The sequence below is a fragment of the Euprymna scolopes genome, chromosome 11, assembly GCF_053919585.1.
Source record: "Euprymna scolopes isolate OS-2025 chromosome 11, ASM5391958v1, whole genome shotgun sequence".
NCBI classification, from domain to species: domain Eukaryota; kingdom Metazoa; phylum Mollusca; class Cephalopoda; order Sepiida; family Sepiolidae; genus Euprymna; species Euprymna scolopes.
In genome coordinates, this window is record NC_136492.1 from 60,692,651 (window position 1) to 60,720,361 (window position 27,711).

Sequence of the window (27,711 nt, forward strand, 5' to 3'; positions counted from 1 at the left end):
ATATATATATATATACACACACACACACACACACGCACACACAACAAAATATTTAACCCACAAACACTCAAACGCGCGCCTGGAAAAAATCTGCTAAACTAATGTCTCTTCTCTCAACTGTTTTTAAGGACTTTCTCACCAATATTGGGTGTCACTAACAATTTATGAACTCAACTGTTCTGGATCTTTCTTTTTTTCAATATGCAAACATCATTGCCTTAGTTGACACAAAACAAAGTGTGTCGTTTGAGGAAGTAAACAAATACACACACACACACGTGTGTGTGATATATATATATATATATATATATATATATATATATATATATATATATATATATATATATATATGGATTTGGTCTTTGCTAATGGAGTCAGAGAGGTCTTTGTTGCCGGGTTCGAATCTCCAGACCGACGGTAATCGTGACATCCTGCACAGATGATTTCTGAAAGGATGAAACTAGTGTCTGTAGGTATTTAATAATTATTATAGTAAAGAATTATGTTAGCCCCTTTAAGAAAGAAACCCGTAACCAAGTTTTGAACACTTTTGAAATAAAGTCAGTCACTTTAGCTTGCATCATGATATAATCATTAGATTATCATTAGACAGACATTAAAAACATGTAAAAATAAATGTTTAAAGTTCAACGGTATTTCTCACGGTTGAAGGTGGCCGCTAATGGAGTCACAAATGGTTTCGAATCTCCTGATTGACAGTAATCGTGACACCCTGCACTTATGATTCCCGAAAGGATGAAACACTAGTGTCTGTAGGTATTTAATTATTATAGTAAATAATTATATAAGTTAAGATAAAGCATAAAGTTATGCAAGAACTTTATTACGTTATCAAATCAATAAGGGTTAGAGAAAGAGGAATAAGAAAGGAACCTCTTTACACCATGCCATTTCGAGGCTAAATGGCTTCTCGTCAGAAGAAGAGAAAAGGCTGGCATTATACAAATATAAAGTTAAGACAACACTGACTTTGAAAATATTCAAATTAGAAATGGAAAATGGAAACACAAGGTGTGTGTTTTTTTTCGTTTTTTTTAAAGTGGCACACTTTAAATTGACAACTATTTTTTATTTGCAGATTTGGCAACTATCGCATATTTTGAGTTCAGGTTGGTTGGGGAATTCAGCATGTGGTTTCAGCAGGATGAAGCCACATCCTACGCAGTGCGCGATATGATCAATTTACTGAGAGAAACATTTGATGACCGACTTATTTCACGAAATGGGCCTGCCAACGCGAACTTTCACAAAATGGGCCTGCCAACGCGAACTTTCACAAAATGGGCCTGCCAACGCGAACTTTCACAAAATGGGCCTGCCAACGCAAAATTTCACAAAATGGGCCTGTCAACGCAAAATTTCACAAAATGGGCCAGTCAACGCAAAATTTCACAAAATGGGCCAGTCAACGCAAAATTTCACAAAATGGGCCTGTCAACGCAAAATTTCACAAAATGGGCCTGTCAACGCAAAATTTCACAAAATGGGCCTGTCAACGCAAAATTTCACAAAATGGGCCTGTCAACGCAAAATTTCACAAAATGGGCCTGTCAACGCAAAATTTCACAAAATGGGCCTGTCAACGCAAAATTTCACAAAATGGGCCTGTCAACGCAAAATTTCACAAAATGGGCCTGCCAACGCAAAATTTCACAAAATGGGCCTGCCAACGCAAAATTTCACAAAATGGGCCTGTCAACGCAAAATTTCACAAAATGAGCCCGTCAATGTGACGTTATTTGTTCATCAAATGTTTCTCTCAGTAAATTGATCATATTGCACACCATGTGGCATATATCTGTTCTTTTTGGTATAAAAATTTGAAATTTGATATATTGGGAATTTGAACCTGTGCAACAAATTTGATTTTGTTTTTAGCCAGTAAAAATAGCTGCTAAGGGGGGTCAAAATTGAAAAAAAAAAAAAAAAATTGGAACTTGACAAGCATGTTGACTAAACATGCTACTTCTATGCATGCATAAATATACATTTATATCTTTAACAGCAATTATGTTTTAAGTTTTTATATGTATATAGACTTAGCTCAGATGGCAATAAATAATGCTGGAGACATATTCTAGCTGATGGCACCCAAGTCATGCATTTTTTCAAAACTTTGGAATCACAGCTATATATTGGGTACAATATAATAATCAATAAAAAATTGACTCAATAAGAAATACAAAACTTGTATGATTAAAACATTTTGTTCCAGGTAACACCAGAAAGTTTGCTAGTTATATATATATATATATATATATATATATATATATATATATATATATAAAATGCACACCTACCTGATCCATCATTTATCTGAACATGATAACCGGAAACCTTTGAGCCACCATCATCCTTTGGAGGATCTGAAAATCCAGGAAATAAAATATATGTTAAATGATTAATAACAATGAAATTCAACTTTTCCTCCTTTTATGAAAATAGTGAACACATGAAATTACCAGCCCCCCCCCCCTTTTTTTTTTTTTTCATTCTATCTTCTCCAGGTGTTCTGACTATAAATAAAAACTCACGAAATAATCAGATTGTTAGTCATTTTTATTACATTCAGAATACTTAATGAAGATGAGAGGAAATTATCTGAATCATCGAGAAAAAATTATGAATAAAAAAGAATTGTTCAATTAAGTATCTTCCTTTTGTTCTATTCATTTAATGCTCAGTGGTCAGATGTGTTTAATTTTTTGCTAGCTTCCTTTCCAGTTGTCATGGTTTAATGCAAAAATTCTATTCTGAGTAAGCCTGTCTTATCACTTGCTACCAAGTTTACCTTAGCCTGCCAACCATCTTGAAATTCAAGCCATCCATGCTTCTGCAATTGCTTATACAGGAGGATGAACACTTTAAATGATCATACCAGCGCAACAGATTGGCCTTTAGGATAATCTCTATGCAAAACATGATATAAATGCGGGTGTGCCACAGGGGTGCATCCTTGGACTTCTATTATTCCTGATATTCCTAAACTACCTCTCTGATATAATTTTCTTTGAGATGAGGATATTTACGAATGCTCTATAACAGACATGAGGGTAAAACTAATGAACACGTAAGAAAATTGCTAAAACTTTAGAGGAAGACCTCCAGTCTGCAGTGGAATTGGGTCGTAACTGGTTGGTAATGTTCAATGCTGCCAAATAAGAATATTTCCTTTAATAATTACAAGAAACCTTCTTAACCACTGATTGCCCATGGCTAATGATACACTGCCTGAAAATGCTTCCCTCAAGCTGCTAGGGTTAACATTCACAGACAACATGAATTGGAACAAATACATTGAGGTAATTGCTAAAGCTACTATGAGGAAGGTTGGCTTCTCTACCGTGCTAAAAGGCTACTCGCACCTGAGAGTATCCTGTATCTCTGCAAAGCCACGGTTCACTCATGTTTGGAGTATTGTTGTCACATCTGGGTTGGTGCATCTGCCAGTAGTCTTTCGCTCCTAGACAGGGTTAAAAAAGAGTCGACAACCTAATAGGTCCTGAACTATCAATTAAACTCCAATCTCTGTCCCATTGCTGAAATGTGGTGTCCTTGTACCTGTTTTACAAATATTTCAATCACGAGTGTCCTGACGAACTCAAAGCACTAGTACTCCCTTGACGACAATACCCTTGACAAATCTGACAAGCCACAATATCACCTCTACACTGTAGAGATCCCTAGATGTAGTAAAGCCTTCTACTTAAGGTTTTAACCCTCAGACTGCTGTACTTTGGAATTCTCTCCCAGGTTCCTGCTTCCCTGATATTATTGACATGCAGAAATTCAAGTGTAATGTAAATAGACCACTTCCTGCCCAACTCTAAATCGTTTCCCTGCAAATCTGGTCCCAAATAGTAGTCCTTCACGACTGTGCTTTGTTCAGGGTGAAATAACAATGGGGGGGGGGGAGAATGAAAATGCAAATATAGTGCTTTCAGAAAATCCTTTGACTTGAGTGTGTTGGTTTGGTCAAATCTCCAGATCCAGTCTTAATTAGTTTTCATATAAATAGACATTTTAAACTAAAAACAAATAAACCCAAACAAGATAATTATGCTAGCAAAGAGTAAGTTCAATTAGAAAGTTCAATTGAAAAATTTATTTCAAAAATAAAGCATGAAAATATTAAATTAAGCATATTTAGTAATAATAGTTTCTGTATCTAGTATTGCCCACTGCGAAGATTGAACCCATAACCTCCAGAAGAATATGACTTAGTACTTTATCCATTATGCCATGGGTAATTGCAGACTAATAATACAGTTTTGAATTTCTTAAGACTTCTACCTGGTTATTGTTAATAGAACAAGAGTAAGCTACCCCTGTGGATTAAATAAAGGGTTCGTTCAAAAGTATGAGAATAACACTAGATGAGAACAGCAGTTCTAATAATCCAAATAATACATTATTTTCTAATTATTGTTTTCATTTTTCACCTTCTCGTGTTATGCTTGAGGTTAGACATTTTCATGAATAACTTCCAACTTTTACTGTCTGTTGTCATTTTGCTGAGCCATCGGTACTTGTGCACTAGTATGAAGGTACCACCTTTTTGGTTTTCAGTTGGGACATTTGAAGAGGGCATAGCAGGGGCAGACAAGCATACACCAGGGGCAAAAAACTTTTATGTCATAAGTTTCTTATATTTATTTTAATTCAATAAATGTAACAAATTTTTTCAACAAGAAAAAATATGCATTTGAAATTTCAGAATTTTGGCTTTGTTACAAAAATTTTTTTATATCTCTAATTTCTGTTTAAAAAAAAATGTTTATTTTATGTTATAATTTTCTTAAATCTATTTAAAAAAAAAAAAACCTAAAAACATGCATTTAATGTTGTGAGATTTTCAATTCAGTCCTGAAATTGCATTTATCTGACCCTGCTATGCACTCTCCAAATGTCCCAACTGAAAACCAAACAAGTTGTACCTTCACACTAGTACACAAGTGCCGTGCCATCTGTTAAAATCAGACTGTGATCAACTGATCTCCTCTATACCTTAAGCGGCCTACCATGTGGCTTTGAGTTAGGCCACTTAAGACATGGAAAGAATCAGCTGATGATGACCTGTCCCTGGTGGAGAGCACAAATGGTAACAGATAGAAGTTGGAACTCATTCACAAAACGTCAAACCTGAAAAATTGATATTTGATTTTGCCTAACCAGTGAATTATGAAATTTTACAATTTGAATTATTCCCATAATAAATAAAGGAAACCCAATTTTTAAGAAGGGCATGAAATCGAGGCAGTATTTTTTTTTTTACTTTCATTTAAAATAAAAAATAAATGTAAAAGGTCTAAAATATATTACTCACCCCAAGTAACTCTGAATTGACAGGCATGGATTTTGCCTTTCACCTGTGGTTTACTGGGTGGCCCAGGGGGTGCGGGTAATGTGCGGTAAGATACAATATCACTCCATTTGCTTTGACCTTCATCATTTTTGGCTGCTAACTAAAATCAAGAAAACATTAAAAGTCAATTAGAAAGTGACAAAAAAAAAAAAAGGTGAAACATGGATAAAAGATGCACAGAGTTAAAAAGGGAAACCAGCTGAGGAGGATATGTTTTTCTGGGAAGAAATGATATGATAGACGTGTCATATGAGTCTTAAAGATCAGATGACCTAAGGGGAAGATTAAATCTGGACAGCATAGAAAGAACATGAGACATTGATGTTATGTCTGGTTGAAAGAATGGTCGAGAGTTCTCAAGTTAGTAGATGCCATATCGGACCTTTTTCAATAGATTCTGGACGTTTCTTTTCTGTATTTTCTTCACTGTTGAGATATCACAATGTATGCTGAAGAGAACAGAATTCAGCTGGTGTTAAGTGGAAATGTTCTGATTTCCTGATTGTGTGTTGTATAGTTAATAGGCTTGATATGCCTAAAATATCTGATTTATATTCTTTTCATTTATTAAAAAAAAAAAAAAAAAACCTAGCATGGAATTTGGTTTCTAAATAGTTTCTTATATTTTCATTGACTGATACTTTCTAATGTAGAAATATTGAATGTATATTGTTTATTCTGTTACAAAGAAAGGTTCCATTTTACAAACAAATCAAACATTGAAAAAAAAAAATTTATTATGTAATATTGAATATTTTAGCAGCAGGAGCAGCAGTCGATGCAGACAGCTCCAAAATTGAATTCTGAATTGTTGACCGATATCAAGTTTTGAAATAAACAGCAGCATCTGTCACTACTCTACCTATTACCCTTTTCACCTTCCGAGTCATTCCTCTCCTCCCACCTCTTCATCTTTATAGTATAAATCGATCCGGACACGCATACGTTCACACTTATTATATAGTGTTGGGACGATTATTGGGAATCAGAAAAAAATTGTATTTATTTTCTGATGGCAAGAAAGATTCCTTCATTTTTTAAATTTTTGTTTAAAACAAAACGTCCATTATTGGTAGTAATGATTTTTTTTTTTACATAGGCATCACCACTTATCAAGGCCCAGAGGTCACTCGAGGATAAGGGTTAAAGAGTATACAGTCACGGCCACAGAGAGTAAGAAGGCCTGTTAACTGAAAAATGTCTGCAGGCAATGTAGGTAAGATTTGTCAGACTGCCAGTACTATATGAAGGCCATTTGAAAAAGAACGATAAAACATTTTTAAAAAGGAACACAGTTCGATTAATACTTAAATTAAACTTTATTCAATATAAATATTATCTATGCAAAATTAAGTAATTTTAAAGCAATATACAATATAAAACTGAATTATGAATTTAGGGAACAAATAAAGAAACATTAAACAAATATTTTTTGGCCTTCGGAATAAGATCAGTGTAGTATCTGTTTTGATGCTACACTTTACCTTTTCTGTCCTCAGTCGATGGAGGAGAAATCTTTCATGACAGATTATTTTTGTTCCTATCCAGAGTGCCCCTTATTGGGAAGCTGGATTTTCCCCACAAGATTATATGTTGAAATATTTAAATAACTATTACTTTTAATACAGAAATTATATTTAAAGTTTTGGTTTTCTGTTCTTTTATGTCCATTTTTTTCCCCCATGTTTTTCATCAAAATATGTAGCATATTAGTTGTTTCACAGGCCATCATCAGTGATCGCTCACTGGCAGTAACCTGTGGTGTTCCCTGGAGACAAAGTGACAAGTCTCCCCAGATTTCCAGTGTTCTCCACTTCTTGACCACTTGTGCAGATGATTGCATGTTATCGCAACAGCCGTTGTCACTGATTTCTCGTTGGCATCGGCCATTGGTGTTTCCTGGGGTTTGGGTGACAAAATGCCTCCCCAAAGTACCAGATTTCAACTGCACACTTCCAGTGGAGATTTGGTCAGTACTCTCTCCCCTCAATCTTCCCATTCTCCCTGACCCTTCACAACTAGTTGGTGTGGTGTGGCGCCAGTCGATGTCATCTACACCAGTTTTTTATTATTATTACTATAATAATCATAAGAATAAGGCTGTTTGTACAGTGTATGCACGCATATTTTAAATAGTATTTTCAAGTTAAATTAAATTTTGGGTTTGTATTACCGTACACAGATTCGAAAAAGTTGTCAAAAAAAAAATATATAACAAATAAATGTTATCAAAAGGCAAGATAAGTTACTTTTCTACCTAATTGGATATGTTTTAGGGGTTTGTATTATTATTATACACAGATTCGAAAAAGTGGTCAAAAACAAATATATAACAAATAAATGTTATCAAAGGCAAGATAAGTTACTTTTCTACCTAACTGGAAAGGTTTTTAGTGGTTTTACTCACTTTAAAACGTGTAATCGCTTCGAAAATCATACAATGTTTACCGATATATTTTAAAAAGAAAAATGTCGGCATGTTAGGTAGAAAAGTAACTTATCTTGCCTTTGATAACATTTATTTGTTATATATTTGTTTTTTGACAACCTTTTCGAATCTGTGTACAGTAATACAAACCCGTCATGTAAATTATTTACAGTTAAAATGTTATAAAAAAAAAAAAAGAAGCAAACTTGAAGTTTTAAAAATATTTAAAAGAAATAAATTACCGTAAACTGGGGTGACACTGGCCACCCTGGGTGACTTTGATCCTTTAAAATAAATATAAATTAAAATAATGATTAAGTAATATATCTCTGAATTTTAAATATAATTTCCAGGTCCTATACGATTTCATAATTTTACAGACGCATTGTGGTGCAGTAGCAAATATTTGCGGCAAAGTTATTTAAACATTTTTATTTTTTTTATTTTAATGGCTCAGTCACCCCGGGTGGTCAGAGTCTTATGGTACGCCCGGTGCTAAAATATTGATAATTCACCGATTGTTAAAAAAAAAAAAAAAAACTGCCGTGAAAAATGCTTACTTTAAAATATTTGAAAATACTCAGTGAAAAATTTTATTATTAAAAAAAAAAGAACGGACCGAAAAATATTATATAAAAATTGTTTGTTTTGCAGTAAAAGAAAAAATAAAATGAAATATTCGACTTTCTCCGATAAAAATAAAAGTTCAAACACGAATTCACTTCCGATATTGTGATTAAAATTATCTCAAATGTGCAATTAATAATTATTATCCGAATGGAGAATTGTTCTTCCTCTTTAGAACATACATGGACAATCGGTAACACATATTGGTAGCTATACTTTTTTTTTATGTCTGTTAGCATGACCACGTAGTTGAATACCGGAAGCTGTCTATACCTACAACTTAATCAGGAAGTGACGTTACGCTGTCATAAGCATCGGCCTTCTTTCTCTATAGCCACGGTACAGTAGTCAATTGGACAATATAGTAATCATTTCTAATGGAAATTCAGTAAATGTGTTAATTTAAGTGTAACGGCTCAAGAACTTGTTTACATTGGACTTGAAGACAACCATATTGTAGTCAGCTGGAAAGTAGGAAAATGGAAGACAGTTCCACAGGCATGCAGTTCTAAGAAAAAAGCTTTATTCATGGAATCTACGTTTAGGTTTAGACACAATAAAAAGTGTGGGGGGAATTATCGATAGTGTTTTCAGCTAGACGAGTGTTTCTTATGAAAGTTTGGTGAGGGGGAACCATAGATTGAAGCTCAGTCGAGCATTTGCCATGAAAATAACGATAAAGTAAAGACAAACTTGCAGCATCTCTTCTGTAAGAAAGAGGTTGCAGGGAAGAGAAAAGGCTATCTCTTATGAGGCTACAAAGTCTATTTTGAACTCTATCGAGGCAGGATAAGGCCTTTCTAGCAGCTCTTGCTTAGATGTGGCAACAGTACTCCATCCTTGGACATACCTGGCTTTTATATAGATAGAGAATTGCATCAGCAGTGAGATATCTACTAGATCGATAGAAGGATCCCACCATTTTCCCAGTGGCCTTGGCAACGGATTTGATGCATGTGTTCCATTTCAGATCAGGAGTAAAGGTCAAGCCCAGAAGCTTGTCAAAACATGAGGCCTCTCCAAGACGAGAGCTATTCATTTCAATTGATGCTAGATGGGGATGACAGCATTGATGACGTAAAGATAAAAGCTTGGTTTTAGATGCATTAAAAGTAACCAGCCACTTTTTTCCGCATTGCACCACATGCTCAAGATCAGAGGAGAAAGAATCAGAGAGAACTTCGTCGTTTACAGTCTTAGATGTGATACCATAAATGGTAGTGTCATCAATATAAATGCCTACAAATGATGTAAGGATGTGATTTGGAAGATTATTAATGTAGATCAGGAAGAGAGTTGGGCCCAGGATGGATCCCAGAGGGACTCCAGCATTAATACTGTGAGCTTATGATTTCTGTGCATTTCACAAGTGTGTTTACGTTTGAGAAAATATCTGCACATTTAACAAGTGTGTTTACGTTTGAGAAAATATCTGCACATTTAACAAGTGTTTTTACGATAACTGGGGAAAAAAACATCTTATAGTTAAATATTTAGTGATTTATAAAGGATCGGAATCAGTAATTTGGTATGGAATCGGTAATTGTATCAGAATTAGAAAAAATATTGGAATTGTTCCATCACTAGATAAAAGTATTAATTAGTTAGTTGACTGAAATATGAAACAAATATGTCAAAAAAAAAAAAAAAAAAAAAAAAATGTTTGTGTCATGCTTTTTTTTAATCTAGTAAAAAAGAAAAATTAGAGTAAATAAATAAAAAAAAAACCTCAATGTCTATTTTATTTAAAAACAATCTTTATGAAAAATTATTTATCATCTGCTATCTTGAAGCTACCCATAAAAAGTCAAGTATTAAATGTCAGTTTTGGTTGTCGTAATTTGTAACTAGATTTTATGGAATCACAAAACTGTAGGCAGATTGAAAGAAAATGTACAATAATTATTTTATGTTGTATCTTCCCTCTCATATCCCACAAAGATTGAATTAGAAAATGGTAAATGTCAATTATATACCACATAATCACATTGACACACTGGTTCCCATTAAATCACTAAAGTTAAGCAACGTTGACCCTGGTCAGTATCAGATGGGTGATCACTATTTGGGAATACCAGATGCTGTATGTGTTCTAAAGCGTGAAGAGTAGTGGGTGCCGTTAAGTTATTCTTGTTGAAGAAACATTGCATGAAATCATGCAGTGCCTCCACAACCCCAGAGGGTTAAGAAACTCATGGATTTCTTGAAAATGTAGATTACTCATGGTAAATTTTCAGAAAGAGAAATTAATAAAAGAAAGAAAAAGAAAAGAAAGAAAAAGAAAAGATGGAAAGAAAAGAAAGAAAAAGAAAAGATGGAAAGAAAAGAAAGAAAAAGAAAAGATGGAAAGAAAAGAAAGAAAAAGAAAAGATGGAAAGAAAAGAAAGAAAAAGAAAAGATGGAAAGAAAAGAAAGAAAAAGAAAAGATGGAAAGAAAAGAAAGAAAAAGAAAAGATGGAAAGAAAAGAAAGAAAAAGAAAAAGATGGAAAGAAAAGAAAGAAAAAGAAAAAGATGGAAAGAAAAGAAAGAAAAAGAAAAAGATGGAAAGAAAAGAAAGAAAAAGAAAAAGATGGAAAGAAAAAGAAAAAGAAAAGAAAGAAAAAGAAAAAGATGGAAAGAAAAGAAAGAAAAAGAAAAAGATGGAAAGAAAAAGAAAAGAAAGAAAAAGAAAAAGATGGAAAGAAAAAGATGGAAAGAAAAAGATGGAAAGAAAAAGATGGAAAGAAAAAGATGGAAAGAAAAAGATGGAAAGAAAAAGATGGAAAGAAAAAGATGGAAAGAAAAAGAAAAAGATGGAAAGAAAAAGAAAAAGATGGAAAGAAAAGAAAGAAAAAGATGGAAAGAAAAGAAAGAAAAAGATGGAAAGAAAAGAAAGAAAAAGATGGAAAGAAAAGAAAGAAAAAGATGGAAAGAAAAGATGAAAAGAAAAGAAAAGAAAAAGAAAAAAAGAAAAAGACTGACCTGTTTAAGAAATGAAAATAACTGTTTACAACTTTAATTTCAAAACCAAAATTATTTTGTGAAAACATGAATGAAAAGATCGTTTTTGTTAATTGATTAATAGTGAAAAACAAATAATGCATAATTAATGATGGAAACTGTAAAGTTTTTAAATGTAATGGTTTCAGATATTTATTTTTACATGATTATTAGGCTTTAATGTCTAATAATAACATGTTTCCACTCTAAAAGTCTTAACTGGAATAAGTAATTTCATGGAATACTAGAGTGGAATAAAATGTTTGTGCCAATAAATTAATAGAAGAAAGAAAAAAAAAATAGGCTATTTCAAATCAAATATTGATATATAAGATTACTTGAATTTGAAAAGACTAGGGATTTCTCTTTAAAAAAGAAAACAAAAGTGGATTTCTACCAAAAAAGAAGGTTCATCTTCGCTAATTACATAGATCGAAGTATCAATAGTGCATGTTCAATGCTTTATAACAGAGATGTCAGTTAGGATCATATCACACCACTTGACGAGGGTTGGGAATATTTTGGAAGATACTTTTTCTTCTCCGTAGAGAAAAAGATGAGAAAACTATTTAATGATGGGTATTGAGAATACTCATAAGCTGTTCAAAATAGTGTCTCCATTTTGAATCTGACTCCAGCTTATTACCGAGCTCAGCACGCCTCTCATATCCAACCAATATCTCGGCAAATCTTTGGTCATCATCTTTCTTTCTAAGCCCTTCTTTTTGCAAACATGGAGCCAAGACAATTGCAATGGAATCTCAATAGTCGGAAAGATTACCTAAATGGTTGGCTGCTAACAATGAATGAACAACAAAAGGATTTACGTAAATGAAGTTTTGTCTGCAGTCATTTCCATTCACGACCGAAAAGAATTTTATCAGATTAGTATTCACTATCAACTGAAGAATGGAAACTTTCACATTTTCATGGTGCCATTATACATCAATAGAAAAGTATTGTTTATATATATATATATATATATATATATATATATATATATATATGGTTGTATAGCTTGGTTTCCTAAAGGTAGATCCACTGAAACCCGTGTCTTTATTAAAGAGTTCTTAAATGAGGACAGACCCACCTCATTAGACTGAAAAATATATAACAAACATAATTTTATATATATATATATATATATATATATATATATATATTAGTGATGGGATGATTCAAATATTTTTCCCCGATTCCGATACAATTACTGATTCCGATTCTTTATAAATCTCTAAATATTTAACTATAAAAATGTTATTTTCCTAATTACTGTAAAAACACATCTTAAATGTGCAGATATTTTCTCAGATGCAAAAACACTTGTAAGGGCATGATCCAGAGATCTTTGTTTCACTAGAAGTTTAAAATCAATAAATATTTATCATTTTATTATTATTATAAGCAGTGGAAGATGTTGCTTAAACCAAAATGAAATAAAGATAATTAAAGGAATCAATTTTGGCATTGGAAAATAGGCGCAAATTTTTCCAATTCCGATACCCCAAAAGTTCCGATTTTTCCGATTCATCATCCCAACACTAATATACATACACGAAATAATCACGTTGACACACCGGTTATCATTAGATCACTGAAGTCAAGCAATGCTAAGTCTGGCAAATACCAGGTGGGTGACCATTTGGGAATACTAGGTGCTGTATGCATTGCACCGGGATGTAGTAATTTTCAGGTTAGTATCTGGGGGAGAGTAAAACCTTTTGGAAGAGATCATCTGTTACAATATTTTGGGTCATAATGATCCCGCACAGTCGAGAGATTCTATTTATAAACAATGCTGCTAGGAACTGACGAATCAAATTAATTCACGTTCTGCTACCAACCAATCAGAAACCAGAATTGCTTCATAAATATTAAACCTTTCTGTAGCAATTTCGCATATGTTTTCTTCGAGTCGTATCAACACGGGAAGAATCTTTTGCTCTGTGGATTCCAACTCCAGTTCTGTCTACTGCAAACCAGTCACCTCCTAAGATTTGTGTAGAACAACGAACCATCGGAAACTGTTCTGAAACTAAACATGCCTTACACTTCTAGATCATCTTCAGTCTTCGTTAAGGAAAACAGATATAAAACCTGAGGTCTACTATGAATCATTTCCACTGACTAAGATTAGCAGTGGTTTCAAAAAGTCTGGAGGATTGTACACAAAACCTTCATCACTATAAACAAATCATCTGTGTGGATTTTAAACTACTTTATTGGCTGAACTTCATACGTCAGGATTCAACAGGAGAGTTCATATATATTTTTAAGCTAAGACATTCATGTTATAACTCAATAGTACATGAGTAAAGTTTTATATAATTCAGCATTATATAAACCTTACTTATTTAGACACTATATTTGCTTTAAAACCACTTTATTTACAGACACGCATTTCTGCCCTTATCAAGAACATATATTTTTACGATATATAAAACATCACCAATATTCATGAGGAGGCTTCATCAGTGTATGAAATGAATCTGACATTTAATGTATTTCTTTTTTAGCTCAAATTTAAAGGTAAACCTCACTGTTATTTTTGTATACAAAAGTCCAAGGTGTATTATACAGAGTGGCTCACTTAAAAGTAGCCCGATCTATCTAATCTTTCTCTAATCAAACCTTTTTCAGATTAAGCAGCCCACTTAAAAGTAGCCCGTTCTGTATAATATTTCTCTTAATAACCAACTGACACCACAAGACAAAATGCAATTCTTTTTCCAACAAGATGGCAGTACATGATACATGTCTCACAGATCGCTGACACGAGTTCATGACATGTTTATGGAAGAGAGAAACATAAGCAAAGAGTTATGGCCACCACGTTCCCGGACTTGTCATGTGATTTTTATCTTTGGGGCACTTTAAAACAAAAAGTTTATGCAAATAATCCTCATAATCTAGACCAATTAAAGGAGAACATTACCAACGCTATAAGGATAATCACCCGAGAAGATCTATAGGCAGTAACGTTGGTAAATTTGCCTAGAAATGCTTAGATACTAACGAAGAACACTTCCAGCATCTTTTATAATGCTACAATGTTCCTCCTCTCTACTACATTTTCTGGGCTATTTTTAAGTGGGCCACCCTATATGTGTGTGTGTGTATATATATATATATATATATATATATATATATATTATAGTATGGGACGATTCCGATACAATTATTGATTCTGTTCTAAATTCCTGATTATGATACAATTACCGATTTCGATTCTAAAAGTACCTAAAATGGTAGAATTTCATTTTATTTAGGGGTTAAGGGATTTACCACAGAAATTTTAAATGTAAAGATAGTGGTCTTTTTAATTTGACACCCTTTTTAATGGTTTCCCCTTTGATGTATAGTATTCAAGGATTTGATAAACGTCTTGTAGAATTTTATTCTACATTTTTCGCTTGTGCCATTATTTCCAATTTATCCATTTGTATCATTTTTTTACCGGAACATTTTTTTTCTGGTATCATTTTTACATTAATTCGTTATTATCTTTATCTGTACCTAAATCCAAACGTAGATTGCATGAGCAAAGCTTCTTTCTTAGAAATGCACGCATGTGGAACTCTTCCGTTTGCCTGTTTTCCCACCTGACTACAACTTAGATGTCTTCAAGTCCAACATAAACAAGTTCCTGTTGAACCGCCCCTTAAGTAAGACACTTTATCAGATCGCGATTACTACGATATTATCCCATTGATTACTGTACACGCAATAACCCTCATCCCCGAGTGGCCTCCGGGCCTTGATAAATGGTGACTTCCTTGTAAAAAAAAAAAAAAAAAAAAAAAAAATCTACAATTCATAGTTTTACGGATAGTTGAAAACCAATATCATATCACCATTAGCACTTGCAATAGAAAATGAAGTTTAAAAAAAAAAAAAAAAATTAAAAGAATTAAAAATTAAGCTAAAATTTTTTCTGATTCCAATAAACCAAAACGTTATGCTTTTTGAGAATCCTGATTAATCGTCCCAAAACACATAAGTGTATTTGTTTATATATTTGTAAGTCCAATTTAGGAACATTTAGGCATAAGGGTAGATAATGTGGGCTATATTTAATTTAATTTAGTTTCATGCAAAGGGGATACATAGGGAATGAAAATTCTTTGTGAGAATTCAGATATCTCCGATTTGAAACTTTAACAGGTATTCAACATCAATTAATATTCCTCAAATTTCAGTTTCTTCGGAGTATTGCTGAGTGTTTGATGATCTAGTCTACCCTACTGTTTCACCTATAGCTGGCAGAGGGTGGGTGGACGAATTCATACCTTTCTCAAAAGTATTCATGAAAGTAATTCAATAGCCCTGATAGAACTCTAACATTATTACACCATGGCTGCAGTTTGTGCCGCTAACCACTTTACCACCTCCAGCTTATTGCATTCATTTCAAATCTACATAGACTTTTTTTTCTGTTCTTTTTTTTATTTTTAATGAGTTATTGTTTTTGTTTTTTGTAATTTGTCGTTTCTTTTTATATTGTTATTTAAATCCAATCTAAAAGCAAATTAATTTGACTTTCTTCGGGCAGTTAACGCAATCAAGATTCCGATTTTCAAGCATTAAAAGATAGTCCAAAACAAAAGAAAGGAGCAAAAAAAAAAAAAAAAAAAAGTCTTACCAGTTGAGCTAGTACATCGTTGGCTCATTTAATATGATAATAAGCAAGTTTCAAAGAAGGCTTGCTAAAGCAGACACAGAACACAGCTGTGAAATATAAAACTATTTCTGACAAGCAGTCGGCAGTAAATTATGTCTCTAGATACATCGACGCCTCAAGAGATGTTGAGTTTATATTTACTCAGTAAACTCTGCTTGATAATCACTATTCATCTTTGGTACAATGGATATTACGGCTTTTAAAACATAAAATGCGTACAGGGATTGGGTATAATGGATGTGATCATGGACTATGAAATCGCCTACGTCAATCTCAAATCCTATTGTGTTCAATTAAGCGTTATTTGACATAATAACTAATGTTCATTAATGGACTGGGAAAATTGGGATCCACTTAAGAGTCGAGTCGTACCAAAGATTAAAAAAAAAAAAATGGTACTTTATGCCCTCTCGTTAAACACTTAACATTATAAGATGAGGATCAAGAGCAAGTGGAGTAATCTGAAAAAAAGAATGTAATAGCTAATGAAAAAGGAGTCTTTGGATTGCCCTTAACTATGGTTGATCACTTTACTTTTTCCTAACAATTAGAAAAGACATAGACCAACAATCTCCTCCCAGTTATTGCTAACATGACAACAGGTGTTCAACTAATCACATACAAGAAATACTTTATAATAGATTAGCTGTAACTAGCTAGCATTGCCCATGGTGCAGCAAAGTTATTTTAGTTTTTAAACTTGATTTATTTGCAATTTTTTTTATTTAATTTAAACGGAAAAAGAGATACAATTTTATTTGTAAGAGAGACAACTGTTCTTATATAAAGTTTTAAATTTAGTATTTTTCTGTTAAAAATAGGAGTTATTCACTTAGTTAAATTTTTAATTTTATTTCTCGGTGAGTAGTTAAAAATGTCTAATAACAGATTGTTTATAATTGTTTGCATATTTTATAAACTTATACAGAAAAAGAAACATTTTAGTTGCAAGGGAGATAACTTCTGTTTAATTAAAATACGAGTTATTTCCCTTGCCGTCTGTGATATTTCGGTTATAATTAAAAATGTACGCATATGAGTTGTCCAGACAGAACTGCATAATTAAAAAAAAAAAAAATGTAATGAAGTATTTTATTATAGTGCCAATAACATGGTACAACAATAGAAAATCAATCAGAATCAAAGTATGATATCTCAGCTGAAATGCTATTTAGACTTAACATCTAAAATCTCACTAGATAACTTTGTTTTATTTGTTTACATTATATATGGCCAGAAAACAAACCCATCGATAAAGCAATCATTTTCAAGTTATTTAATGCCAAATCCAGTAAATTTTATAAATATTTTCATGTTTCAAGTTCTTTATATCTTCAAATATTTATTCATGATGTTTGACCTGGTTGTTTTGCAGAAGAAAATCGTTGTTTTGAATTTGCAGAACATGATTCAGTTTGCAAAGGGAGAGGAAACTTATAACCTAATTGTTTAGAGCAATTTAAGGCAGGAAACCAGTATTTTCAGACCGCCTGATTTGGTATCTTTTTGGCTATTGTAAACAAACCGAGAAAACAATCTAACAGATACGAGTATGTAAAACAGATGTTAAACCGAATATGATGAATGGCCAAAAGAACACAGACATGGTTATGAATAAAATGTTACAAAGATTTATAAAATGTTGAAAAAACAAATAAATATCAGGTTGGTGCAAAAATAAAGTCATATATATATATATATATATATATATATATATATATATACACACACACACACACATATATAATATTTTTAAAATATAATTATCCACTTACACGTGTTTCGTCGTCTACGACTCATCAGAGTGGCTGAATCTAGTAAGATCCGAAATCGGGAACCCATGGTAATGACCCTGACCTCATTATCGTGGGGTCCCGATTTCGAATCTCGCTAGATTCAGCCACTCTGATGAGTCGTAGACGACGAAACACGTGTCAGTGGATAATTATATTTTAAAAATATTATATATACCGCTCCCCATGTGGTGATACCAAATTGGTTAAAGGGAAAAATTATTCCCAACTTGCATTTAGGTAAAAATGCACTTTCGTAAATAATTGAATTCATTCAAAACGTAATAAAACACACACATATATGTGTCAAAAAAACAAAAAAAACAAAAGAAAAAAACGACATTATTTTTGCACCAACCTATTCAATTTTCTTTTCTGATAAATATCAAATACCTTTCCATATTTCCATATATTTTATATCCATCTTTTGATTTACATAAGATAAACAAACCTAGATTTAAAAATGTACTTAGATATTTATTATTAGATATAAATTTAATTTCTAGAAATAAAAAAGAAATATCTGGCCATTTTTTTGAATTAAAAGAAAAAAATGGAAAGAGATCATTTTAATATTGCAATTAAGAATTAATAAATTATATTCCTTAATAAAATCCAGTCTTTTAGGTCATCTTGTTCACTAAACAGAGTTTCAGAACACACTACAGATGGAAATTGTCTTCTGAAGATGACGGGAAACCATTTTTGTGGTCAATATTTTTATATTTTTTTCTGAAATTTTAATAAATTTCAAAAACTTGTTTCTCACTTGCATAAGTTTGAATTCTGATATGTCCTGCAAGTAGTGGAATTTTTTTGGCTACAGTATTCGAGTAATACAATCTGCTAAGTCATCTTAATGAATGAGTATTGTTGATCATAACTGGTAATATGGTTAAATCATAGGCTTTCGGCATACTTTTCAACGTCTCTTCTAAACTGCTCTACCAACCTGAATCATGTTCTTGTGAGGAGGAACCCGGATGTATTACATATTTTTTATGAAAATCATTGCATCATAATTGTTATGGAAATCGCTCTAGACAAGGCATGAAGTCAATTGATGTAAGGAACTAAAAAAAAACCTATCACTTCAAGGTCAAAAAATTGCCAATGATAAGTGTTATATATTTTTGTTTCTTTTTTTACAAACGAGTTGCCTCTTATCAAGGATCGGAGGTCACTCGAGGATAGGGATTAATGAGTGAACAGTAGTTGTTTACGTTGGACTTGAAGACCATCAGTTCTAAGAAAGAAGCTGTATTCATGAAATCCATGTTTAGGTTTAGGCACAGATAAAAAGTGAAAAATTATTTACAGTGGTTTCAGATAGACAAGTGTTTTTGTGAAAGTAGAAAACAGCAATTCTTCCCTCTTTGTCAGAACATCGCTCACGGAATGCAAGAACTAAAGGACAAAATAAGGGAAACAAGAGTCACTTGGTTGTTGAAAATAAACCCAAGATCACTTTTCTACTCTCCTTAAGAATTCACCAAGTTCAAACAACCTGCCAACCTATTCTAGTTCCTCTCCAGGAAAGGGAAGAACACACTAGCATTCCACAACTACGAAAATCCCTGTGAATGTTATGCAAAGTAATTTCGATGCACGACGATGTGATGCACAGTTGATACCAACATTATTAGTAATGCTTAGGTAAGGTTGCCCACTTTTCGTCCACTCTACCCATCTCTCCTCATGAAATAGCCGTTCTGTGTCCAACAGTTTGAGAATGTTACAATGGAGAAATATATAGATGAAACAAAAAAATTAAAGAAAACTTACTCTAAATTTATATTCTGTGTTTCTTCGTAATTCCACAACTTGATAAGATGTATTGGGCCCATTATAATTGATACGGAATCCATAACCCTGGAAATAAGCAATTACATGAAACTATAGTAGATACAATGAATGGGGTAGAAGAAAATGAAGTACTGGTTTTGAAAGGGAAAGACAATCAATATATAAATGATAAAAAATATATATAAAAAGAGACACATACGCATATCTACTACAGTATTAACATAAGGGTAGCTTCACCACATAACTCCCTCATTGTCAAAAATGTATGTGTGAGTGTGAGATAGTATGACAAACATTCATTCGCATTCAATTTCTGACACTATGTTCGGTAGATGCGGCTATTTCTGAAAAAGCTAGTGAACCTGTGGAGAGAATATTCGCATAATACTACAATATAAAATCAAAGACAAAGGAGGAACATAAGACCAACACATGTTTTTATTACCATTACGGTTCTAGTTCCAAGTCTTTTACTTTAGATAGTGGAGTTCAAGAGAAATATGCAGAATACATATAATGGGTTCGTTGGTTGTTTTTGTTTTACGGCATATCAACCCTTTTCAGGTTATTTAATGCCGAATCCAAAGATTTTGAAGAAAAATTTTTTTAATAGAGTATATTTGTTGTTTTCACGTCGGTTTCTATTCAACCCATAGTTGGGACCCTAACAGGTACTACCACTCTGGGCCAGAGTGGACCTGGGAGCAATGGTAATTAAAGGGTGGCTCCACGTTCCCCAAAGTCCACAAGCTGGGGCCTCACCACTGGATATAATTTAAGGTCACATCCAGGACCCCCATTCAGGGACTTTTACCCTCTGCAGGGAGGGGGGCAGTCGGCATATTCTAATGCTCCACCGACAGGACCACATATAATGGGAGGAAGACTTGTTTAATCCTTGATGTTTTAAGTGCCCTAACAAGAGAAAATTAAAAATCCAAATAAAAACTGGAGCAATTTATTGTTAAAGGCTGCATGCACCTTTGTAGGGCCATTCATCAACTAGTGTACTTCTGATGGTTTCCGCTTTTGCTGCTTCATTTTCTTTATCTTCCGTTTTAGTTGGTGAATTGTTATTTTAGTTGACTTTGTAAAAGGTCGCTTTGATCATTTGCTTTCCTCAGCTTATTTTCTCTTTCAAGCTGCAGCCTTCAATTACATCTCTTATATTCTGAAGTCTTTGAATATTCTGATAAAATGCAGAACACTTATGAGTGTCAGAATAGAAATGGTGACACTGACCATTTGATATCGATAAGTCGTAATCTATTAGAAATGAAACAAAAAAAATGCACCAAGTAATATTCTTTGCTGGGAATTATCACAAATAATCTATTGAATAAATAGACTAGAAGTTTCCACTAATAAAATAATTATGTAAATTACTGATACACGAGTCAATTTAAAACAATATTTTCTATTGCATGGATAACTTTCTTTTTTCCTGTTTTACATAATGCAATCTGTGAAATTTATTGTATTCAACGTATTTTTTTGTGCGTAAATTGGGTTTCATGTTTTTTTTTTTGTGATAATTAACATAAAAACCTAGAATCATACGGGCATTATGCATTGAGAAATGGGTAAAAATATTCAAAATTGATACATGTACGAATAATCTGGTCGTTGATTATATATATATATATATAGATCTGAGAGTAAGTTATGTAAATTTATAGACAGGTATTTTATGTAGTTTGATAGAAATGGTAAATAGTTTAGACAGAGTAAAGATAATTAGATAAAGATATATTAGTCAATTTAAAGAGAGGACAAAATAATTTTTGATAAAAGTTCACTTCACAGACCATTCTAGTATATAAGCAAACTCTTTTAGACAAAAAAATGAATATCAAAATAACTTTCAAATAGTAGAACCCAACAAACAAAATCCCACATCTTCACTGAAGAGGTTTCTAGATATCTTAAAACTTTCTTCCCTAATAGCTTCTTTTCTCAAATCACTTGCCTTTGGAATTTCCTCTTTGCTCCCTATTTCCTCGACTTTACCATGCTACTATACCTGATATGTAATGGGGAAATTTCACTGCATAATTCCTCACTCAAGGTGTCCCCTATAAATGTGCCCCCTAATTCAGAGTAGCTCTTTATATCTTAGTGGCAATAGGTCTTGTTTGGAGTGAATGAAAAAATATATACATGCAAATATGAATTGTATTTTGCAGCAATGGAGCGCAAACTATTATTCAAATTTAATATGAATATTTATTAGAAATTTATGACATTTGGAACTATAACCATGTTTTTTATGAACAGCAGCTACGATAACACTTTTTTCTCAAAAAAAAAAATAAATAAATAAAAAAAATAAAAAAAATATCTTTGCCATTAATGTGTATAAAAGTCACATTAAAATACATCCTGTGAGGATTTAATACTATTTTTTTCTGAAATACAACTTAAAAACTTTTTTTATTTGAAAGTTATTATTTGGATATTCATTTTTATCTGAAAGAGTTTGCGTGTATGGTTGGTTGGTTGTTTTACGGCATATCAACCTTTTTCAGGTTATTTAATGCCAAATCCAAAGATTCGGAAGAAAATTTTTTTAATAAAATATATTTGTTGTTTTCAAGTCGGTTTCTATTTAACCCATAGTTGGGACCCTAACAGGTACTACCACTCCAGGTTAGAGTGGACCTGAGAGCAATAGCAATTAAAGGGTGGCTCCACACTTACCAAAGCCCGCAAGCTGGGGCCTTACCACTGGATATAGTTTAAGGTCATATCCAGGACCTTGCGTGTATACCAGAGTGTTTAAACATTATCAGTCAATCTAGTGTGAATAGAAATTCAATATAAGAATTGTGGATTAAAAATGAAACAATATATATATATATATATATATATATATATATATATATATATATATATATAAAATTTTATTCAATTTAAGTAAACAAACTTTCCATAAGTCGCTACAATAAATCTAGTGTTTCAGTCTTAAAAGACATTGTCAGGCGAAATATACCTCTATTCTTATTCATATGACCAGTTCCTTTAATGAAAATCGAGTATAAGAATAGAAAAATAGAAAGAAAAAATTATAAAAAGGAAAGAAAGAAAAAAATAGTCTAGACATGAATCATTCATATCTAGACGATTTTTTCTCTTCTTTCTGTTTTTATACTCTTATTTTCATTAAAAGAACTTGCCTCGATTAAGGATAGTAGTATATTATCGCCTGATGAGGTCTTAAGACTGAAACAAAAGATTTATTGTAGCAACTTATGCTAACTTTGTTTACCTAAATTGAATAAACGAATATCTTGCACTTTTAAATTGATCACTATCAACAACCTTATTGAAATTCAATGTTTTTCATTTTTACTTTTGGATATTTTTAACCTGGAAAAAATACACACGCGCGCGCATGCAAAAGAGGCAAAACAAGAGTGGAAGCTTTTATGAAAATACCTTCTATTATGATGAAATTTTAATGATAGGTATTTCCCAACTTTCAATTTCTTTGCATTATTTTAAAAAGCCTGTAAGGAAGAATGTGAACACAATCTGCTTTTTGAAAATTCAAAAATTTCAAATTTGCATTAAATGAAACAAGATTGCTTGATTTTCAATTTCTTTCTCGGTACTTTTTTTTTTTTAATTGAAGCTTTAGACATTTTCTACAATGAAAATTATGTAACGAATTTTGGAAAGAAAAATGGAATAAAGATTTTAAGTATAAGTTTAGTATCAGTGTATGTCGATTTTAATCATGGCAAAAAGGACAAAATTAGTGCTGTTTAAGTAATTAATTTTACTAATTCTTGGATTAGTGTTCTAGTACTGAACATGCGTTGCTGACCATTTTCTCTTGATGATTAATAATTCAACTTCCATGCCTGATATAGTAAACTTCTATACCTGATATTGTTAACACACGAATTAACTACAAAACCAACTAATGGGTTACTAAGAAAAAAAAAATTGAATGTTAATCGTTTCTGTAGATGTGCTGAAGTCTGAAAGTATTCAAATTTTGAAAAAAAAAAAAAAAATATATATATATATATATATATATATATATATATTCAAACAAAAGCACATTGTTTTGGCTTGTAACTATTTTTAATCATAAAATACAAGTTATAAATATTTTAAGGGAGATCTTCAGTGATACATATCCCTTGTTGGTGATGCACCATATCGGTTCAGTTAACAACCCTGATCTGACTCCTGATATGCCAGATCATCTTTTGGAAGTTATCAACTATGTGCGTCAACATTACAAAACGAATTGTGTTCTGACAGCCTTTGAACTTTCTTTTTAACAACACATAGCAAGTAGTATATGTATTTTAAGAATAAGTGGTAGCGTTTGATGCATAAAAACAACGTTACTGTTTTAGTAATTTTTTTTTTTTTTTTTTTTTAATATTTCAAACACACTGTGTTTTTCTTTGGTAAATAATTAGGGAAGAAAGAAAATTGGAAAAAAAAAAATGAATTAGAAGCGAGATCATCCCTATGCATGATAAAAATTGTGCTAAAAATTGAAAGAAAAAATGTTTTTTTTTTTTTTTAGGGGAGATTGGCTATGTGTTTAGATGCTGTCAATAGTTTATCTTCTATTATATAAAGGAAAGTCGCCTTTGTGCTTATGTGTGTGTATGTCTGCTAGAAACTTTCGACAGCTGTATCCTGACCTGGTCAAAACCAGTACCATCTGAAAGAGCAGTCCCTCGGATACAGAATATGTGAAAATTAGAATAAAGATTAATTCTTTGCCAGTTAACTGGACCACTTTTTGGAAGGGGGGGGGTCATTTTGTGCGTTGTTTTTACAAGTCACGCACATGTATCAAACTAAAACTATGATTAAAACCCTTATTGTCAGTGTCATGACGTCATAAGCACTCGTGGTCCTGTGGGCAAAAGCGCTTACCTATAACTTTTTCCCTTCTTTCCCTCTTTTATGTTTCATATTCGAGTCTGCCTACCGCGAGGTCATATCCTTTTTTCTTTTTTTTTTTGGTGGGCACACGGGCACTCACTGCTATTTTGATTGAAAGAAAAGTTGTTATGGTTCATTTATTTTTTTGCTTTATTTTTAGGAGGTGTAGTTCCAGCGCAAGGGCAACAAAAAGTGCTTAATATCTAGAGAAGAGCTTCTTTGTATCCCTTATGCTGAAATATCACTTCTTTATTTGGACGATTACATTTTAGTGTTTTTATGTTTTTTTTTTTTTTGTTTTGAAATTGTTGTGGGAGGTATCGATGAAAATGCTCAATATCCTTAGTATAGCAGCTGTGTCCAAGCTGAACTTCATGTGCACCCGGGCAATGCCGAGTATCCATGCTAGTAAAAAAAATAAAACTACATAAAAATGACGGCAGCATCTAAATAAATGTAAACCACACCTAGCCCCCCCCCCAAAAAAAAATAAAAAATTGGCCGTCCAATTTCTAGCACACTCATACTTCGCATTTGTTTTTGTTTTTTTTTTTGTAATTTTATTTAATTCATCTGTATTTTTATTATTCTTACATTTTGAAATATTTTGTCTCAGTTTTATATGATAAAAATATTTAAAGATTAAATCTTGAATCATAGACGTCAAATGTCCAGATTTTTTACAGGCAAAGATGAAACTATTCATATGCATAATTATCATTCAGAACAAAACTATTTCATGAGAATAATCATAATTCATATTAACAATGTAATAATAAAAATGTAGCAAAGAGACATAATGGTGTGGATTACTTACTGTTGATTCATCATCCATTTGTAAAACAAATATATCATCATTTGTCCGTTTTATCCAAGACAAAACAAGGGAATTAATAAAAGCTTTATCCAATTTAGGATACTCCGGTTGTGATGGAACACACCCACTCGTATGGAAACTTACTGGCTCACTAAACCGGCTGAAAGAGAAAATAAATGGCGGCTTGAATCACATTAAGGATCGGTAAAACACTTTAATCCTGTTTGTATTCATGTGTGTGTGTGTGTGTGTGTGTATGTATGTTCACAGATATGAAAAAAGTAAATAATCACCTTCATTATTATCTATTTTATAAAGAACAGTTGTCTTGCACGCACGCGCATGTGTCCAACTACAAGTAAAAACTACAAAACAAACACCCACAAAGTTAGTAGATCGGCATTGCCCTTAATGAATATCTAAAGTTTAAAAAAAAAATCATTCATTCTCTGGAGATAGGGTGGGGCAGTGGGGGTGGGGGTCAACCGGTCCAGGTTTTGTCAGGGAGGGTTGTTTTTTTCAGTATTATTTATTATATACTAGGAAAGAAAATGCATAGTCTTTCCTAGAGGAATCTATAGTATACAGGAGAGTTGTCTGTGTGTATGTCCAGTTAGAAGGAATTAAGTTGAGTGGAAGGGTTTGAGGAATGCGAGAGATAAAACGCGAGTGAGGTGAGGTAGGATAGGAGTCATAGGCGAACAGAGAGAAGTAGAGAGAAGTTTTAATAAAAATCTGTTAGACTTTTGCCCCAGAAAACACTAGGTATCCTTGCTAGTTACTAATAAAGAAAATTGTTGTCTTAGGGTCCTGGTAGACCTAGGTAAGATAATATCCTAAGGTTTCTAAAAAATGGACGTTGATTAAGTCCACTTTTCGATTAACCTATAATTTGGCTCCTCTGAAACTGAGAATTCTAACAAGTTTTTCGACATGTGTCATACTTAAATGGTGATATTATAATTAGTGTTGGGACGATTAATTGGAATTGGAAAAAAAATCAGAACATCTTAGGTATCGGAATTGGTAAAAATTTATGCCTATATTTCGATGCCAAAAACGATTCTTTTTATTTATTTGTTCATAAATCAGTAAAATCAAAATCACTCCCTTCCCACAAATGTATTTTTATGTTTGCAAAAATATATTCATATATCATACGTTTTTTTACAGTAATCCGGAAAAAAAAAAAAAAAAAAAAAAAAAAATGAGTCTACAGCTAAATATTTAGACATTTTAAAAGAATTGAAATTAGTAATTGCATGGAAATTGAGAATTTAGAACAATATCGGTAATTGTATTGAAATTAGGAATAATATTGAAAGCGCCCATGATTTATTCTAATAGATATATTGATATTTTAAACACGAATAATGACTAATAGTGTAAAATACTGATGTTTACAATGTATTGCTGGTTTGTACAGCTCCAAATGTTGGCCATCAGCAAAGAAAGCAGAAACTTTAAACATGTATGAATTATTTTTTGTAACGTGTCTATTTACTTCTTTCATATCTCTGTGTGCGTGTGTGTATATATATATATATATCCGATCCCGCATTTTGCTAATTCCTACCTTTTGATGAGAAGGAAAGTATTTCTTCGAAACTCCGCGGATTAAGGACTATCCATTTATCTAGTGTTTCCTTTTCAGATTAAATATGTTTTAAACTCATTTCAAAGTGTTTTTTTATTAACTGTTTGCTCATATTATAAGCTCTATTTCCTATTTGGTTTTATCGAGCTTTTACATCTGGCCGGGATAATTTTATAAATATTAATTCTTTAATATTTATAATATACTTTAATTTTACCATCTTGGATCATTTTGGTAAATTTAATTGTAATTTATATATATATATATATATATATATATATATATATATATATATATATATATATACACATATACACATACAAGCACCTATAAAAAAATTTTTGTGTGTGTATTGATATTCATATTAAAAACCTTTTGTTTTTCTATTTAAAAAGAAAATTCAACGATATATATATATATATATATATATATATATATATAGGTCGTGGACTTGCATTGATCTGCAAAAGATCCAGCTAATTTGAATATTCTTTTAAATATTTAGTTAAATAATTAGTTTTTTCGGTTTTCTTATGGGATGATCATCTTTAACTATTACGTTTTTAATTATATTCATGCAGATATTCTACATGATTTATACCTCTGCATATATATATTTATGTATGCGTATATATATATTTGTTTAAAAAATTTTGTCTACCAAATTCCTGTCAGTTTT

At 32.1% G+C, this 27,711-nt stretch overlaps 1 protein-coding gene across 15 annotated transcripts in view; it reads right to left on the reverse strand.

Moving 5' to 3' along the window:
* Positions 1 to 27,711, reverse strand: part of LOC145287875 (fibronectin type-III domain-containing protein 3a-like) — a 791,938-nt gene that overhangs the window by 68,328 nt on the left and 695,899 nt on the right. For all 15 annotated transcript variants that reach the window (XM_080135773.1, XM_080135781.1, XM_080135779.1 and 12 more), the window contains 4 exons: positions 25,436 to 25,595; positions 19,681 to 19,767; positions 5,348 to 5,486; positions 2,322 to 2,387 (listed from right to left, as the gene is read on the reverse strand). In XM_080135773.1, coding sequence (XP_079991899.1) covers positions 2,322 to 2,387; positions 5,348 to 5,486; positions 19,681 to 19,767; positions 25,436 to 25,595 — 452 coding nt within the window. The remainder of the gene's footprint in view (positions 1 to 2,321; positions 2,388 to 5,347; positions 5,487 to 19,680; positions 19,768 to 25,435; positions 25,596 to 27,711) is intronic.